Below are 16524 nucleotides of genomic sequence, written 5' to 3' on the forward strand. Positions count from 1 at the left end.
CAAGAATGACTAATTGGTGGGGATTTCAGTACAATTAGGAAAAGTGAGTAAGAATGGAAAGACAATAAATATTTGCATCAGGAAGGTATTCAGAGCAAGGCCATGTTACTTAAGCATAAAAAGGTTCTGATTTTAAGAGAAGGCATAAAAACCAGAACTTTGGATGTTAACCATGGAGTCTCACTGAACACTGACTCTAGGATTTCAGAACCATTACCTTTACTCCTAATGTGCAATCACTATATAACAAATGAAGTATTCCGAACTGTGGTGTTGGACTAATTCCTGTGATAGCTATAAAATTGACACTACAAGTATGTGTGTTTGTATACATTACCTACTTCTCTATTTTTCACCTAAAAAATGAACAAACAAACAAACACAACTCCATAAAAAAGGTGTAAGAAAACAATCCCAAGGTTAGAATAAGAGGGCACAGGCTCATTTACAAAAAAAGACTACGCGTTTCTCCTCATCAATTTATCATTTAATATAAATGCTGACAGAAAGCAGATAAAGACCTTGTAGACTTTCATATATTTACAAACCGAAAGGCGAATCACCTCCTTCTACTTGTTAAAATAGTCCTTTTATCTGCAACTTGTGGGAGCCTTAAACACTAATTTGGAGCAACATGAGGCTGAGTCAGTTTCCAAGATAATAAAGAAAGGAACAGCATTTTAACAAAATGTGGCATCTTTGATATAGACAATATGCACACAGCTAATACAAATTAAAAAGATGGCCCTCATCCTCTCAAAACTCTGCAACAAGTAGAGTACGTACTTATTCAGACCCAGCATTCTGCTGTCCTAAACATCTTCCTACTACTATTTTTCTTCCACTTCACTTTTTTGAAGTCTGTTTAAAAATTCAAAATATAAACAGATTTTTAAAAAGAGAGGGAAATGGTCTATTTCAAAAACAGGGTTCTTTTTTTCCTATTCCAAAAGAACTTCCAGGAGATAAAGTCTTCAAATAAGATTTCACAGTTTGCCAAGTGCTAATTTCACAGCTTGTGAAATTCCAACTCATTATGTCTTCACTTTTTAAAGAAAAGTTGGAAACACTTGGAAAAAGTAAAATTTCACAAACTTCAGCAATTTAAAAATGAGCTGTCTCTTTAAGGCTCAATATTTTTATTTCTGAACAGGAGGCAGGCAAGAAAGAACAGGGAGCTAAAAGGCAAGGGAGAAAAATAGGAATGCAAGAAAACTTTTAAAAAATGGTATTTTGTCTAGCATTAATTTAAGAACAGGAGATATAAATTCTCACTATTCAAACTGTAAATGATTTCATGAAATCATTTATAACCTGACTCAAATCTCATGGGCTCCTTTATTATCCTAGATTATTTTTGACTTGTTAAATATACCTCCGCAGGGCACAATCACATACAATCAATACGATTGGTAAATTACACAAGCTCTATCCCAAGCAAATATGCATCAATGTTAAAAAGTTACTTAAAAAAACAAAAACAAAATAAAATCCACCCAAAAAGGTGATAATGACTGCAGAATGTCTCGGGGAGACTGGTATGAGCCAAATTGACCATAGTCAGGGAAAAAGGGTAAGAGGGGTAACAAGGGGAAGAGACCACACACAAGAAGAGGAATCTCACAACTGGAAAATGTTTTAAGTGGGTGAAGGTTTTGTTCATTATCTTGATTCACTTTTTCCATTTCTCTTGTTCTAAAAACTCACAGATTCATCGTCAAGTAAGATAATGAAGCCTATGAATCAATGAATAAAATTTAAAAAAAAAAGAAAAAAAGAAAACCTTTTTTCCCCCCAAGTTCCTTTCATTCCCAGAAGGTGGGAAGAAGAGAAAGGATGAAAGGGGGAATAAAGGAAATTTAGGCAACAATACACCTGGAAAAAGTAGCTCTCAGAACAGTGTCTTGGTTGAACAGAGGATGTAAACATGATAAGCAAAAGCTTAAAATGCCTTGAAATCAGAGGAATATTTTACAGGGTGGTTCAGATATTGTGAGAATGGCAGCCTATCAGTGGAGAGAGATTACACTAATAAATGGTGATTTTAAAAAATCAGGTTAAAAAAAAAAGGCTACCAATTATCCACCCAATAGTTTGTTTCCATTCTTTTCTTGACCCTTTCATACACCATCTGGAGTTGGGGTAGGGGCCCACCTGACAGTTTCCAGTTATAAGATGACTCTGAGTGTACAACCTAGAATGGATGCCAAAGACCTGTGAGCTCTGTCTACTTAGAGTTTAAATTAAAAACAATATACACAAAAAAACCCAACTAGAAATAATGAGACCTCAATACAAGAAAATAAGTCACCTTATCTAGTATACAACATACATTAGGATAACAAACTCCACAGGATTTTATTTTTCTAAATACATATTTTTGGACACAATATTGTTGTGAGGCTTAAGTTCTCTCTCTTGGGTTATTGTGCCTTATTTTCTTTTGAAAATAATGGTTATTACTCTAGGGATGTTCTGCTCAGGAATAAAGTTTAGGGGCAGTTCAGTGTTTGGCTGAAAATTCAGAAGCTCTGAAAACAAGGATCCAGTGGTGAGGTTAGTCCCTTTATCACAATAGGATTTCAAAGGGCTCTTTACCCACTTTGTTCAGTGCAGTATTGAGAATCTACCCACTGGGAACATACTTATTATTAAAAGGTGTTACTTCTTGGTGGTGGCAGTTTCCTATTCTTCATTAACATTATAGCTAGCGTTACAATCTAATACAAGTGAAAACACCTTTAGCAGTCAAAGAAATAAAATCTTAAGAACCAAATGGTAAGCTGGCATTTACTACAATTAACAGTATCTTTCGACAAAAACAACTTTCTTTTTCTAAGTGGCTCAGGAAAGTTGAAGTAAGAATTTTAAAAAATATTAACTGCAATCCACCTACAATTCCCAATAAGTAATTTCAGCAGGAAAATTTCATAAAGCTGAGCTGAAGCAACAAATAAATATAAAAAACATAGTTGTCCAAGGTAGAAAGGTATGAATGAGGGCCAGCAAAATGGGCAGTCAGGTAAAATGATGACAGTAGTAGACTGCTTGCCTGTTCAATCCCTAACGTTGAATGTAAAATCTGCTTAGTTTAGTAGCTCTGTCTAATTTTTATCTAAAAGGATAGGCAGACTTTTCAGGGAAGAGATCACCTTGCAAACACTATAACCATGTATCATCAATAAAAAATAAACACAATTGGACTCTTTTAGGGTAAAAATCTAAGTAAACACTGCAGTTAATTTCCAGACAGGTTATTAATTTCCCCTAAAAAGTAACTGAGCCTTTCCTTTTAATGATATATAAGACATTACAAGTGCTTTTTACAGATAGATTTTATATATGAAACCTTTACTCAATTCTTTAAAATGAGCAAAAAAACAAAAAAAAGTAGAAAAAGATGGTTAGATCTCCATCTATAACCATTTGTACATAAGCAATAACAACCGAGTACTCTTTAGTGAAAAGAATCTATTTTTCTCTGAATCTCAATATAACCTAACATGTACTGACAATAGTTACTTGACCATAGTGATAGTAGATTGTCCTTTAGGCACAAGTAAAATAACAAAAATACAACATGCTATCATGACAGGATAATCTCAGCAAAAGGGAGGAGGAACTGCTTACACACAATACTGTAAAAGATGACATTCATGGTTTAGAAAAACTGAAGAATTTTCATTACTTTTACATTTTATAAGGCCAGCTAACTTTAACAGTTAACTTTAGATACATCTCCCTACACAGTATAATCAACTCACAGCTACTAAGAAGTTTCACAATCGAAATGGCTACTATTTCCTCCCAAACCAAAACAGAGTAAAGCACAAGTCTTTGGCTCTCCTTTAAAGAAAACAGCAGGTTACCGTTCCTAACCAGACCTTTGTTTGCCTACCAGTAGGGCAAATACCACATTTGTGCATCACTGAGTAATAACACCATTAGAAAAGGCAACTTCACAGAAGTTATTGGCTAAGCGAATTCATTTGAATGCTCTGTTTTGAGGCAGCAAACTGTCACTGTTGCAGATTGGGAAGGGCAGTGGGTAAATCAAGGGGAATTTGCAAGATACAGAAGGGACAGAGAAAAAAAGAAAAACAAAAACTTTGAGCTCCAACCCTAAAGACCAACGGAAAGTCTGATGGAGTTACATATTCAAGGTAGCAAATGAGAATCATACCAATTTTATGTCTTTTAGGCAAAAAATATATATATAAATAAATAAATACATGGGAAAGACTAGGAGAAGGGAAGGGAAATAAAATGGGAGAAGGGAATCAACCACATTAATGCTGTATGAAATAAATTTTTATACATTCTGAGTAGCTGCGTATTTTGTAGCTGGCATTAGAAATAGTGTCTTATTATTTGAATATTACTAGAAACCTATGTTATAACTAACTTTTCTTTTGATTAGAAAAGTAACAAGGAATGGATCTTTGGTCACTTCAGCCTCTGTAAATTACCCAAGTCGTGGCACCTACTGAACTTATGACAATATCTATAAGTAAGGCAAAAGAACTGTATATAAGTCAGAAAACTGAGTCTAGATATCTTATTCTCTGTTCTTCCACCCTCTTCCAGAGACTCACTGAAGAAAGAAAAAGTCCAAGTACTTTTATATTCCTAGCTGTAATAAAATTCTGGTGTTGTTATCCAGACTGAACACAATGCTCATTACTCCTACCTTAACCCTCTCAGAATTGTTCATTTTCATCTGAGATGTCTGAGTCTTGCCTTTTAATTCAGTGAAAAGCAAACAGTCATCTTCAGAAGAAATTAACATTTGAATAAGTAGAAAGCATAAAAACTGTATTTCCTATCTGACTGGTTTCATCTTCTACATGTCTCTAAAGGAATAAATTCAAAAAGCTAGAAAAATCAATTATTTTTCATAGATTTTAACAAAAAAGCAGTTAGAAAGTCAAGCAGTTTTGCCTGAACAGGCCACTGACCCTTATAGGCTCATCATATCACAAGGTATACAACAGAGAAAAGGAAAAGAAAGAGGAAAAAAAATTGGAGGTTTTATTGAATTCCTAAAACTGCTTGTGAGCACTGGGAAAGTTGTAAGAATTTCTATGAGGTAAGGCAGAATAACCAATTTAAAACAGGTAAATTACAGGCACAACGGGACAGTATACCTTTCTCTTGCTGTTCTACGCACTCAGATTTCCTCTAGAGTGTGAGGCCTTAGAGAGGTACAGCTAGGGTTAAGGCTACAATTTGAGAGATTCCCCCCATCTTCACTCCATGAAAATACCTTAAAAAGAGAAAGAGAGTATTTTAAGTCAGTTCAAAACAGTGGCTTCTCTGGTATTATTCAGAATAGGAATACTGTGTAAATTAATCCCTGTTTCTGCCTAGCTTACAAAATCAAAATGGTGAAAGGAAGAATGAGTGTATTTGAAGAAAATAAACAAGAACAACAGAAGTTGAGTTATTAGCGGTTTCAACAGATACCCAAAATGGAATTTTACTTTTACTCCAAATTTCAACAAAATCAATACCCATAAATTCCTTTTCAGTACCAGAATCATTCTGAGTTCCAAATTGAACCAACTGCTCCTAAAATTTAGGAATTAAACATGTCCAAAGGAGAAATAACATCTGCCCAAATCTGCCTACAGAAGGTTAGAGGCCAAGAATGTTGTCTTTTATGGCTATAGAGAGAAATGAAAAATCTCAGGACTCCGTCAGACGTAAAAGTTTCTCTCCTTCTCCCAAAAAAACAGTAAGTACTTGAAGAGTAAATGTAAGAGGATTTTAAGCAAAATAAAACAAATAAAAAAGGCAAAAAAGCAAGTGTATTTAAAAAAAAAAAAAGGAAAATATGGATATCAACTGATAAAATGCCTCATCTTCATTCAGTGCTTCTACCTCCCAATCAGTCATTTTATCGCAACAGCTGCGCTCATGCGAAAAAATCCATAAAACATACCCAATATATATACAGATATAGCTATGTATATATGTATATATATAATATATATATAAATTTTTATTTAAATAAAAAAGAAAGCTCGAATCCCAAGCCAATATGTGTATATCAAATCCTTGACCAGCCAGGTCTGTAGGGCATAATCAAATTCAATGTGAAATAGTATATAAACACGGTGCCTTGACTGGGCAAATTAAATAATTGCTACTCAAAAGAGTGTTCTGTTTGGACTCTCCTACTGGTAGGCAATGGCAGGACTGTATTACCCTCCCCCCACCCTCACCCCCCATTTGTTTCATTTAACAATATGATGGACACAGAGCTTAGACTGAGGTTGTTATGACCTCAGCAGGAGTTAAGGGTTAAGAAAATAAGAAACAAGAAAAATACAAACTCTTGCTTTTTACCCAACCAAAGCAATGCAGTAACTATTACACAACCAGTGCTTTCTGTTTTAGTAGTATAATCAATCCAGAAAGGGAAATTTTTAGAAAATCAGGCAAACATAGGGATAGGGTGGGTGACTATATCAAATAACCCCCACTAAACATGTTTCATATGGTCTTAGTTCAGTACAGACATGTGGCATCAGAATATGTGCAGCAGAACTAAGTAATAAAAATTCTTCCTTATTCTTTTCAACATTTTCATGAAGAATCTTCAATATTGTAAAGCCAAGACTACAAAAATTGACTTCTAGGTACTTACTATCTACTTGTGCTAATGATTCTGAAAAGTAGCAACTGATTAATCCATGAACTATCCTTAAGATTCAGGCAGTTCCTATTTGCCAATCTCTGAAAGCCAAGGGCTCCAGTGTACAGGAATTGTATACTTTTGGTTTTTGAGAGTAAAACATAAACATCCATTGAACTAATGTGGCTCTGTTCATTTTAAGTTCAAATCAAGTGTTGCAGTTTTAAAACATGGTTGATTGTCCTGGTTCTTGAACATTCTATGATTTCAGCAGAGGTTCAATTTGGAAAAGCACAGCTCTAAATTTCCAGCCATCACCTCAATATAGGTAATAAACCAAGTATGTATTTTCAGTGCTAATAAATTACAGTTTATCCTGAAAGTAATCTCCATTTAAATCTACTCAAGCAATCTAAAATTGACTCATGTTTCTGATCACATTAAGAGAATGAAAGGGGTCCATAATATCGGAAATGAGGGCTTCAAAAATTAATTGGTAATTATCTCTCTGAAAAGCTGAAATAAACACAAACACAAGAAATAAAGCCCTCCTGAACAATAACTACAAAAAGTTTTAATGCCATATGAAAAACCTACCTACACATGAAGCTAGTGACCCAGAAAGAGAAAGCAGATTATGGCTTCTAAATAACAGCTCTTGGAAAGTTGGTTTGCTGCACATTTTCTAATAACTAGTCTATTACTGTCTATTTCTCAAGCACCACAGAATTCTCAGAAAGGCCAGTGCTTTTTGTCTGTTGTAATTTATGGGGTTGTGAGAGTTGGAAAGGATTGGGGGTAAGGAATTATACACTGGGTATGTAATAATACCAAAATACAAGAAAAACCTACTTCATTAAGATCATACAATTAATCAAACAGAGTGTATATATAATATCTTCTTTTTTTTTTAAAGCCCTGGATCCAAGGCGTCCAAAGTTATTAAAATAAAGTTCATTCACAGAACAAAAACAAATTTAATCTGAATTGCTTGCAGATACTGCTAATTTTCTTTTTCTTTTTCTTTTTTTTTTTTAAATTAAAAAATGCATTATTGTGAACTATGTGCAGGGTTTGTTTTTAGTAGTGGTGTTTGTGCACATTGCCTCCGGTGCTTTTCCTGGATTTCTCTGACCACTTGCAGAGAAAAGGTTTAGAAGTTATCTGTTCTCCTACCCCTATGCCCCACAAATTGGTTAGGAACAGAAGATAAAAGTAGGACTCCTCATGTTTTAGGGAGCAGAACTGGATGTAACTCCTGATCTCTGGGAGTCATTACTGTCCCCTCCTCCCTCAGGGTCCTCTGACAGGTTCAGAGAGCTGGTCTTGTTTGATAGGAGGCTGATGTTCTCTTGTGTCAAGGCTGATCCATTCGGCACATCACTGTTCACGTTTTTTTTAAAAAAAGGAGTTTGGATTTTAAAAAAAGGAGAGAGATAAAAATGATTATTTAGTAGAATGAAATCAACAGGGCCTTTCTTTTTAGCAGTATGGAATGGCATACATGAATGGCATTCAAACTTTAATTTACAGCTCTATATCCATGCTTTATTTTAGCATAGGGGTTGGCAAACTAAGGCTAGCTAGCTGCCTTTTCTTTTTTTAATTTTGTTTTTTTTTAGCTGCCTGTTTTTGTAAACAAATTTTTATTGGAACGCAGCCTGCCCACCTGCTTGCATATTGTCTATGGCTGCTTTCACATTACAGTGGCAGAACTGAGTTGTGACAGAAATAGTAAAACTTATAATTTTAAACATTCACTATCTGGCCTTTAAGAAAAAGTGCTGACCCCTGCTTTTAGCAGGTTTACTAGTACAAGAAATTGCTTTGAACCCAGGATAATGCATGGATTTAAAGAGCCAAAAACCTAAGCCTGAAAGCAACAGGGCATTAGAAATTGTTGTATATCATCAGGAGGGCAACTCGGGACTATGCATCAAAAGCCTCAAAATACCCTAAGTTGCAAAATACTCTAAGATGCAAGATATGCAAACAAAGAATTAACTATAATATTGTTTATTGCAGGGTTGTTCATAATAGCTGATATGTATCCTTCCGTACCTGTAGAAGAATAATGGATGATGTGGGATAGACCAAATTAAAAACCAGGAGGATGGGTGGGGGCGGGGCGGGTAGGTGGGTGGAAGAGGCTAAATGCCTACACACTTCAAAAAACCAGAAGAAAAAAAAAAAAAGACCAGAAGGGTATACATCAAAATGTTAACACTGGTTTTAAATAAATTAAAAAACAAGGGGAAAAAGGAGATGGAAGCAGAAAATTTTATTTCTTAGGTATTAACAGATAATTCAACCTTGGGTCTGATCTAAAATAAGTTTTAACTCCTGAACTTATGCAAAAATATTCTTTTCTCAATGTATACAAAATAATATTTAAAAAATCAAATTATATGTATGAGGGTACTTCTGTCATGACTGTATAAGACTATGAAAATGTCCCTTTCTTTACCTGAATGTCAATGTAAGGTCCTCAGCTGGAACCTTATTTTGTGGTTCTGGTTGTCCATTTTCTGCTTGCTTACTTGTATTCAATTTGCTTTTCATGTCCAGAGAACATTGGTTCTCCTTTGAAAGAAAAGGAAATAAATTCAATTATCTTTTATTTAATGGTGCTAATGGAAGAGAGAACAGATATAGATAATACAAAATGATGATCAGAAATCATATTTAGTTCTGTAAAATGACCAACGTTTACAGGCAGATTAAAAGAGAAACATAGGGACTTCCCTGGTGGCACAGTAGTTAAGAATCTGCCTGCCAGTGCAGGGGACACGGGTTCGATCCCTGGTCCAGAAAGATCCCACATGCCGCAGAGCCACTAAGCCAGTACGCCACAACTACTGAGCCTGCGTGCCCGAGAGCCCATGCACCACAACTACTGAAGCCCGCGTGCTCTAGGGCCCGCGTGCCACAACTACTGAGCCCGTGTGCTGCAACTACTGAAGCCTGTGCACCTAGAGCCCATGCTCCACAACAAGAGAAGCCACCACAATGAGAAGCCTGCGCAGCAACGAAGAGTAGCCCCTGCGTGAAGCAACTAGAGAAAGCCCGCGCACACAGCAACGAAAACCCAATGCAGCCAAAGAAAAAAAAGAGAGAGAGAGAGAGAGAGAGACATGCACAAAAACATAATGGAGTACGGCCCACTTGCTCACTATCCAAGCTGGATAGCAAGGGGACAAATGCCTCAAGTTAACATGGAAAAATCTCACAGAAAAACTGATGACTCAGAAAAAGCAAGTCAAAATATAATAAGTATCTATAATACACTTATTGAAAACAGAAAAATGAAATATCCCATGTATTTGCTTAAAAAGAATATGAAAACTATGCAACAACAAAAAAACAATTACCATGCAATCTGAGGGAATGGTTCAATCTCTTAAGACTAAAAATTTACTGAAATGAGAGTTCATGCACTATGAAACAAACCCTAAGCATTATCTATGGATACAATTCCACAGGAAATAATACATAGATGGCATCTCACTCATGACAAAAAAATATGTCATCAATAATATAAGGGCTGTGAAACCTAGAAACGTTATTTGGTAATACATCTTTGTTCAACATGAGGGCACTGCAAAAAACACCATCCCCTCTGCTTCCTTAATCAATACGTTTAACAGAAATTTAGTAACTTCCAGATAACCGCCTTGTTTTCCCGGAAAGTTTTTTGTAATGCAGAAAACTAAGACAAAGAACACACTCAAACCAAAAGAGAATGAGGAGAAGAATGATAAAACAGGGAGGCAGACCATCTTCAGGACACTCATTGTCAGTATTAATCACTCACTGCAGTGCCTTGGAGTGATGACTCTACAGCTCTAGATGATTCTAGAACTCCAGAGCCACGAGTTCAGTGACACAACTACACAGAGGCTTTTCTTTCAGCTTTCCTCTCTTTTCCCACCATAGCACTTACCATGCTCAGTTCCCGGGTTCTCTTCCCGATTTCCCTTTCCACCTGGTGCAGTTCCAAGCTCAGCTGCTCACTTGAGGGCGCTCCAGGCCACTTTGGCGGCGGCGGCGGCGGCGGTGGGGTCTGTGATTGGCCTGCCAAGGCGCTCGCCTCCCTCTGCAGCGCCAACCTGCTACCGACAGCCTAGTGCAAAAGCCAAGCACACAGCTCAACACATGCCACGCCGCGCACAGAGTGACCAGGCCTGACGCCAGACCCACCCAGGCAACTTACTACTCAGGGATTGGCAATAAAAATGATGCAAACGTTAAGGCACTGCTTCTTTCTCTGAGTACCATTTGAATACAAAAGGGAAAAGATGGGGCATTTAAACTCAGTGAATAGTAATTTAATCTTTGGTATAAGTCGCTCTTTTTCTTAGTGGAAAGAGAAGTCAACTATAAATGTGCTTTTTTCCTTTTCTTTTCTATTTTTTTCCTTTTGTTTTTTAATTGAATTTTCTCTGATATAAATTCTATAATTTCTTTCATGAAACCTCAGTAATGGCAGGGACTTTTAACCACAGTGGGTTAAATAGTGCTGAAATTCTTTTGGAACAGAAAATCAGTCTAGAAATTTCAACTAAGACAAAAAGCCATGAAATAGCAAGGTAAGGAATAATGCTTTATGGAGTTAAAGGTCCAAATCTTCAACAAGTTAATAAACTAACGGTGAACATAATAAACACAGCATTCTTTTTTCTTACGATAGGAATCAGCAAGAAATTTTGGACCAATGTTAATAAAGCAATAGGAAAAAGGAGACAAACATGAGTACTATACAGGTTTTTATTTCTAAACCTTCTTGCTTACATAAGAGCACAAGCCAGACACATGTTCAAAAACAAACACACACACAAACAAAAATCCCTCCTACTGGTCTTGCTAATAAGTTAGAAATTTATTTCCAAAGCAATATCTTACTTATTATTACAGATCTTGGTAGAAAGATCTAGATCTAGAAAGAAACATTCTAAGAGCATCTTTTTCTCCAGAAGGGAGCAATGCATTTATCACTAGAAGGTCTTTAGCTTTCCATATTCAAAGTCTATGTTCCAATGCAAAGGATAATATAAACAAAACCTAGTCTTCCTGATGTGGCACTTAAAGGACTTTAAGAATTCTTTGCCTTCTGACATTTTGTTTCTCATAAGTATCAGGTAGCATGGTGGAAAGAACACTGAATTTGGAGTATGAAGAGCTGGGTTCATGTTTCAACCTCTGTGAAACTAATATCCTTCAACCAAAAAGGGGGAGGACAATACCACCTCCCTAATCTAATTGTCAGGGACATGTATGGGTCAAATAAGATATGTGATAGTAATTTATAAAATGAAAGAACTATATTAATGAAAGGTGTTATTATTATACAGAGGCTATTTTTTTTTGGTCAAAGTTCTAAGCGTCTACTAAAGATGCTGACGAGTAAAAGAAATGAGAGAAATTTTTAAAAATTAAAGAAAATATAAGAAATTAAAAACAAATCTTAAGCTAAAAGCATCTGTTGATTGAAAAACTATATACTATATACCTTCAACTTAAATGTGCCATCAAGGAATATAAGCTCCTTTTATATTTTTTTATTTTATATAATATTTTAGATAATCTACAAATTTTAGATTATCTAAAATATTATACAGTGTAAAAATATAAAAGGAGCTTATATATATACATATATAATATATAATGTATAATATATAAAACATATAAAATATGTTTTCTATTCTCAGGTAACAGAAATTCTATATTTCCTATTGTCTCAGAACTTCGAAGTACTTACATTCTTTGAAAAATGGACAACTACACTAACTCTTGGGAAACAAACCTCAAAGTTTTATGTTCATTTTACCTCCGAAGTTCCTCCTTGTAAAATCTTTTTGAGAACTCTTCACAAACTGGAATGAAAAAACATCTCTAGGCTGGTACCTCTAGTCCACGCAGCTGGGTCTGTTGGCTAATTTGTTGGTTTAACTGCTGCAATTCTAGTCGTAGCTGTTCCCTCTCAGCAGATGGAAGGGGTTTTCCATGACTGGCCACTTCTGCCATAGATATTCTCTCCCTTTTGTGGGAAAGAAAGTATGGAATAAATTTAAAATTTTATTTTTAAAACATGTTATGACCAGAAAAACAAAGTAAGTTGAGTAATTTTAAAGGCTTGTAAAAGTAAAAAGAATGACTTATACCTCTCACTGAAGTGTCCCTGAGAAGGTATGTTTTGATGAGGTGAATATGGAGAACCTCCCCAGCCACTGTGGGTTCCATACGGACCATAATCTGTAAGAGAGTAATTTACAGTGGAATGATGCAATTCATAGATTTGATTCTTCTTTTTAGGTAGCCATAATCTAAAAGGCATAGGCATATTATGTACACAGTTATCTTGAAAGATGGAGGGGTATTGATGTTTGTTTTTCCCCCACTAAAATGTCAATCTTTGTAATTTTTTCTTTTGTTTGATATTTTTTAAAAAATGAGATGTATTATTTTAACAAAAGCAATGAAACTATTAAAAATAGCACATAGGTTATTACCTTCATATACAGATATTTAATTTTAGTTTGTACCCCTACAATTCCCTGGGTTATAATTACCTTTCTACAGGGATAATTCCACAGAAAAGTTTGAAGACTACTGCCCTGCAAGATTATGAAAAGCACTGACGGTAAATGGGGAGTAGGTGGTGCTGGGAGTTGTGACTATGAACATTCCAAATCGGCTTACCTCTGAGATTCTTACCTGAAATGTTAATAGATTTTGTGGGAGCTCCCTGAGGTGCCATAGCCTGCATTGGGCCAGCACCCTGATATATTGTTTTGGAAGTTCGAGAAATGGCACCAAACCGAGATACTGTTGGTCGGTCTCCAAATGGGATGAGGTCATCATCACTGGTTTCTGCTGCTCTTCTCTGAAGGTCCAATCGCTGGTCTCTCATTCCTTTACTCTCCACATTCTGGTAAAAAGTAAAATGAGAAGGTAAAAAGTAAAATGAGAAATCCACCCCACACTTAGATCTCTAACATAATTTCCTCTAGCTCTGTAATAAGGTTAAAATAGAGTATAATGTTCTTACTGATAAGACTAAAATCATTAGTTGCCTTTAGTTGTCATATAAAACATTGCTTTTCAAACCTCTGACCACTCCCTATAATATTTTTTACATCATGACCCAGTACATATATACATTCAAATATGTATATATTTGAATGTATATATGTATATATATTTTCATGACAAACATTTATCCTTAACTACATGTAATGTACTCTTGTATTTATATTGTTATTCTAATTCATTTCTTTAAAAAAAGGCCCATCATGACCCAATAAATTAATTTTCAACAATCAATAGTTAGAAAAATACTGTTTAAAAATATAAGCGCCAACATAGGCTTTTAAAAGGCATTCCAGTCAGAAAGATAAATGGAAATCTAATTGCTAGACCCTTGCTACTGAAGCTAAGTAACTATAATTCTGATTCAAACACTAGTATTGTTCACTAGATTCAACGTTACTGTTTAAACTTAAGAGTTGTAAAAGAGTTATAATTTATTTGGACAAGAAATTCAAGGTCTTAATTATGCAAATTAATTTACTTTCAATTCTAAACAGCTGTTGGGTTAATTGCTAGCTTCACAGAAACATAAGAAACGCTCTTCTTTGTCTAGACAAGTTTGAAAAGATTTTTACATATACCTGAAAGAACTAAAAAAACATATAAATATAATTCAATCACATATTATAGAATATGGTCTGAAACTTAAGCAAAGCTCAGTTACTTGTGTTTACACTATTAACTGGGGATAATTTATTTGGTTTATCTTGATTTGTATTAATTATGGCTTAGTTATTACACATACCATCATTTCCACACTCCCTGCTGCCACAACATCTTTGGGTTTTGCATCTTTGGTTCCAATGTAGGAGCCGATGGTGTCACATGACCACGGTGAGTACTGGCTATAATCATTTCCTTTGTATTTCCCAGCTACCTTCAAGTCTTCATCCAAAAACTACAGATGGAAAAAGGAAAAAAGAAACAAAATAGGAAATGGGTCTATGAGTAACAGCACAAAGAAAGCAGGAATTTCTTTAGAACATCATGCTGAAGCAACAGAGTAACGGTTATTTGATTTGTGTCACTAGAAGATTTTTGTAGACTATGAAAAATATAAAACAAATGAAAAATGATATTCAGCCTTTACACTTTGTTAACAGAGGGTCAAAAAGAAGTATCTCAAAAAAAAAAGAAGTATCTCAATATCTTTCAGAGAATCAAATTAGGATCTTTGAAGAGATTTGCCCATCCTCTTTCTCATCAGATTCAGTTAACACTTAAGCAAGAATGTACTAGGCCCTAGTTTTGCTAGACCCTCCTTAATGTTTCTTTCAATAACATTCCAGGTAAACAAGAACATTAGAAATTCTTTAAAATGTAATCTTAAATGTTCTATATAGTATGTGACGACGTAATAACTTTTTTACCTAAATCTCTTTAATAGCAATAATTCATATCTTGAATAAATTCTGGTCCTTAGGGTTGAGTCAATGAAGTGAAAAGGATAAGACTCCTAATTTTCTTTTCTCAGGATGAGCTCTGAAATTATGTAATAACTAAATAGGTATTCTAGGTCTAATGCATTTTTACTTACATTCACATTTGTGTAATGTTTTACAGTTTTCTAAGTACTTTTATGTATACACTATCTCATATGTTCTTCAAGTCCATGAGAGACAACGTGGGTGATCGGACCAAGGTTATACCAGTATAGGGAGTGCTAGAACACTAATAAATTGCTCTCACTTTATCACAGATGTATATACTGACATACTAATAATCCAGGGGGTACTGGTACATTTAAATGGCTCTATGCTTCCCCCTATACTAAAAAAAACCTTCTATTTTCTGAGTCATCACTTCGGTCTTCTGCACTGGCAGAGGGATATGCTGTTCACAGTACCACTCATTTTCAACCACAACTCCTGTTTCCATTGTTTATAATCTCTTTCCTTTTTTTTGTCCTACTTCTATTTTAAAAATTCCAGCTCCTTTTTACATTTCTCCTCTGCTTACAAATTTTGTGTAGAACAGCTAGCTTTTTAAAGACATGACCTACTAACAAGAGTGCTTTTTCCCCTGCAATCAATGTATTATACAGCAATTAAAAAGAATGAGATAGGACTTCCCTGGTGGTGCAGTGGTTAAGAATCAGACTGCCAATGCAGGGGACATGGGTTCGAGTCCTGGTCCAGGAAGATCCCACACACCGCAGAGCAACTTAAGCCTGCAAGTTACAACTACTGAAGCCCACACGCCTAGAGCCCGTGCTCTGCAACAAGAGAAGCCCCCACTCGCTGCAACTAGAGAAACCCCCTGTGCAGCAACGAAGACCCAAAACAGCCAAAAGTAAAATATAAATAAATAAATAAATTTATTAAAAAAAAAAATGGGATACATTTATATACTGATACAGAAAGACATCCAGGATAACTGGTTAAGTAAAAACAAAAACAAAAAAAATGCAGAACGTAAAATCTGAATATATTATTACTAAATGATCTGATTAAAAATTATAATGATGTGTTAGTTCATGCACAGAAAAGTTGAAACATATAAAAAGTTAAAATATATAATAAACTGACAGTGATATAGAAAATGAGATTTTGGAGAAATTTCTTTCTATATTATATATTTTTATAATGTATGAATTTAGTATAATTATATGTAGGTTGTTTATAATCAGAACTGAAGTTTAATTATATATCTTTGTATGTCAGTAACTAAAATAATTCTGTCAATAGATAAAGTTCCGTAACAGCCAGGCATTATTGTAATTTTTATTACAAGTAAAAAAGTAATAAATACACAGTTATTATTTACTGAATGCCTGCTTTGTGCCAGATGCCTTA

General features: G+C 35.0%; 1 protein-coding gene across 2 annotated transcripts in view; it reads right to left on the bottom strand.

Annotated features, from left to right (window-relative positions):
• Positions 1-465: 465 nt before the first annotated feature.
• The window catches only part of RC3H1 (ring finger and CCCH-type domains 1), a 100099-nt gene continuing 84040 nt past the window's right edge, over positions 466-16524 (bottom strand). The window contains exons 13-19 of one of the 2 annotated variants that reach the window (XM_036843680.1): positions 14475-14627; positions 13355-13568; positions 12802-12892; positions 12545-12677; positions 10584-10763; positions 9108-9223; positions 466-8023 (exon numbers count right to left, since the gene is read on the bottom strand). In XM_036843680.1, coding sequence (XP_036699575.1) covers positions 7873-8023; positions 9108-9223; positions 10584-10763; positions 12545-12677; positions 12802-12892; positions 13355-13568; positions 14475-14627 — 1038 coding nt within the window. In that variant the 3' untranslated portion in view covers positions 466-7872. The remainder of the gene's footprint in view (positions 8024-9107; positions 9224-10583; positions 10764-12544; positions 12678-12801; positions 12893-13354; positions 13569-14474; positions 14628-16524) is intronic. The other variant, XM_036843671.1, reaches the window with a different exon arrangement.

Source organism: Balaenoptera musculus, chromosome 1 (assembly GCF_009873245.2).
Source record: "Balaenoptera musculus isolate JJ_BM4_2016_0621 chromosome 1, mBalMus1.pri.v3, whole genome shotgun sequence".
NCBI lineage: Eukaryota > Metazoa > Chordata > Mammalia > Artiodactyla > Balaenopteridae > Balaenoptera > Balaenoptera musculus.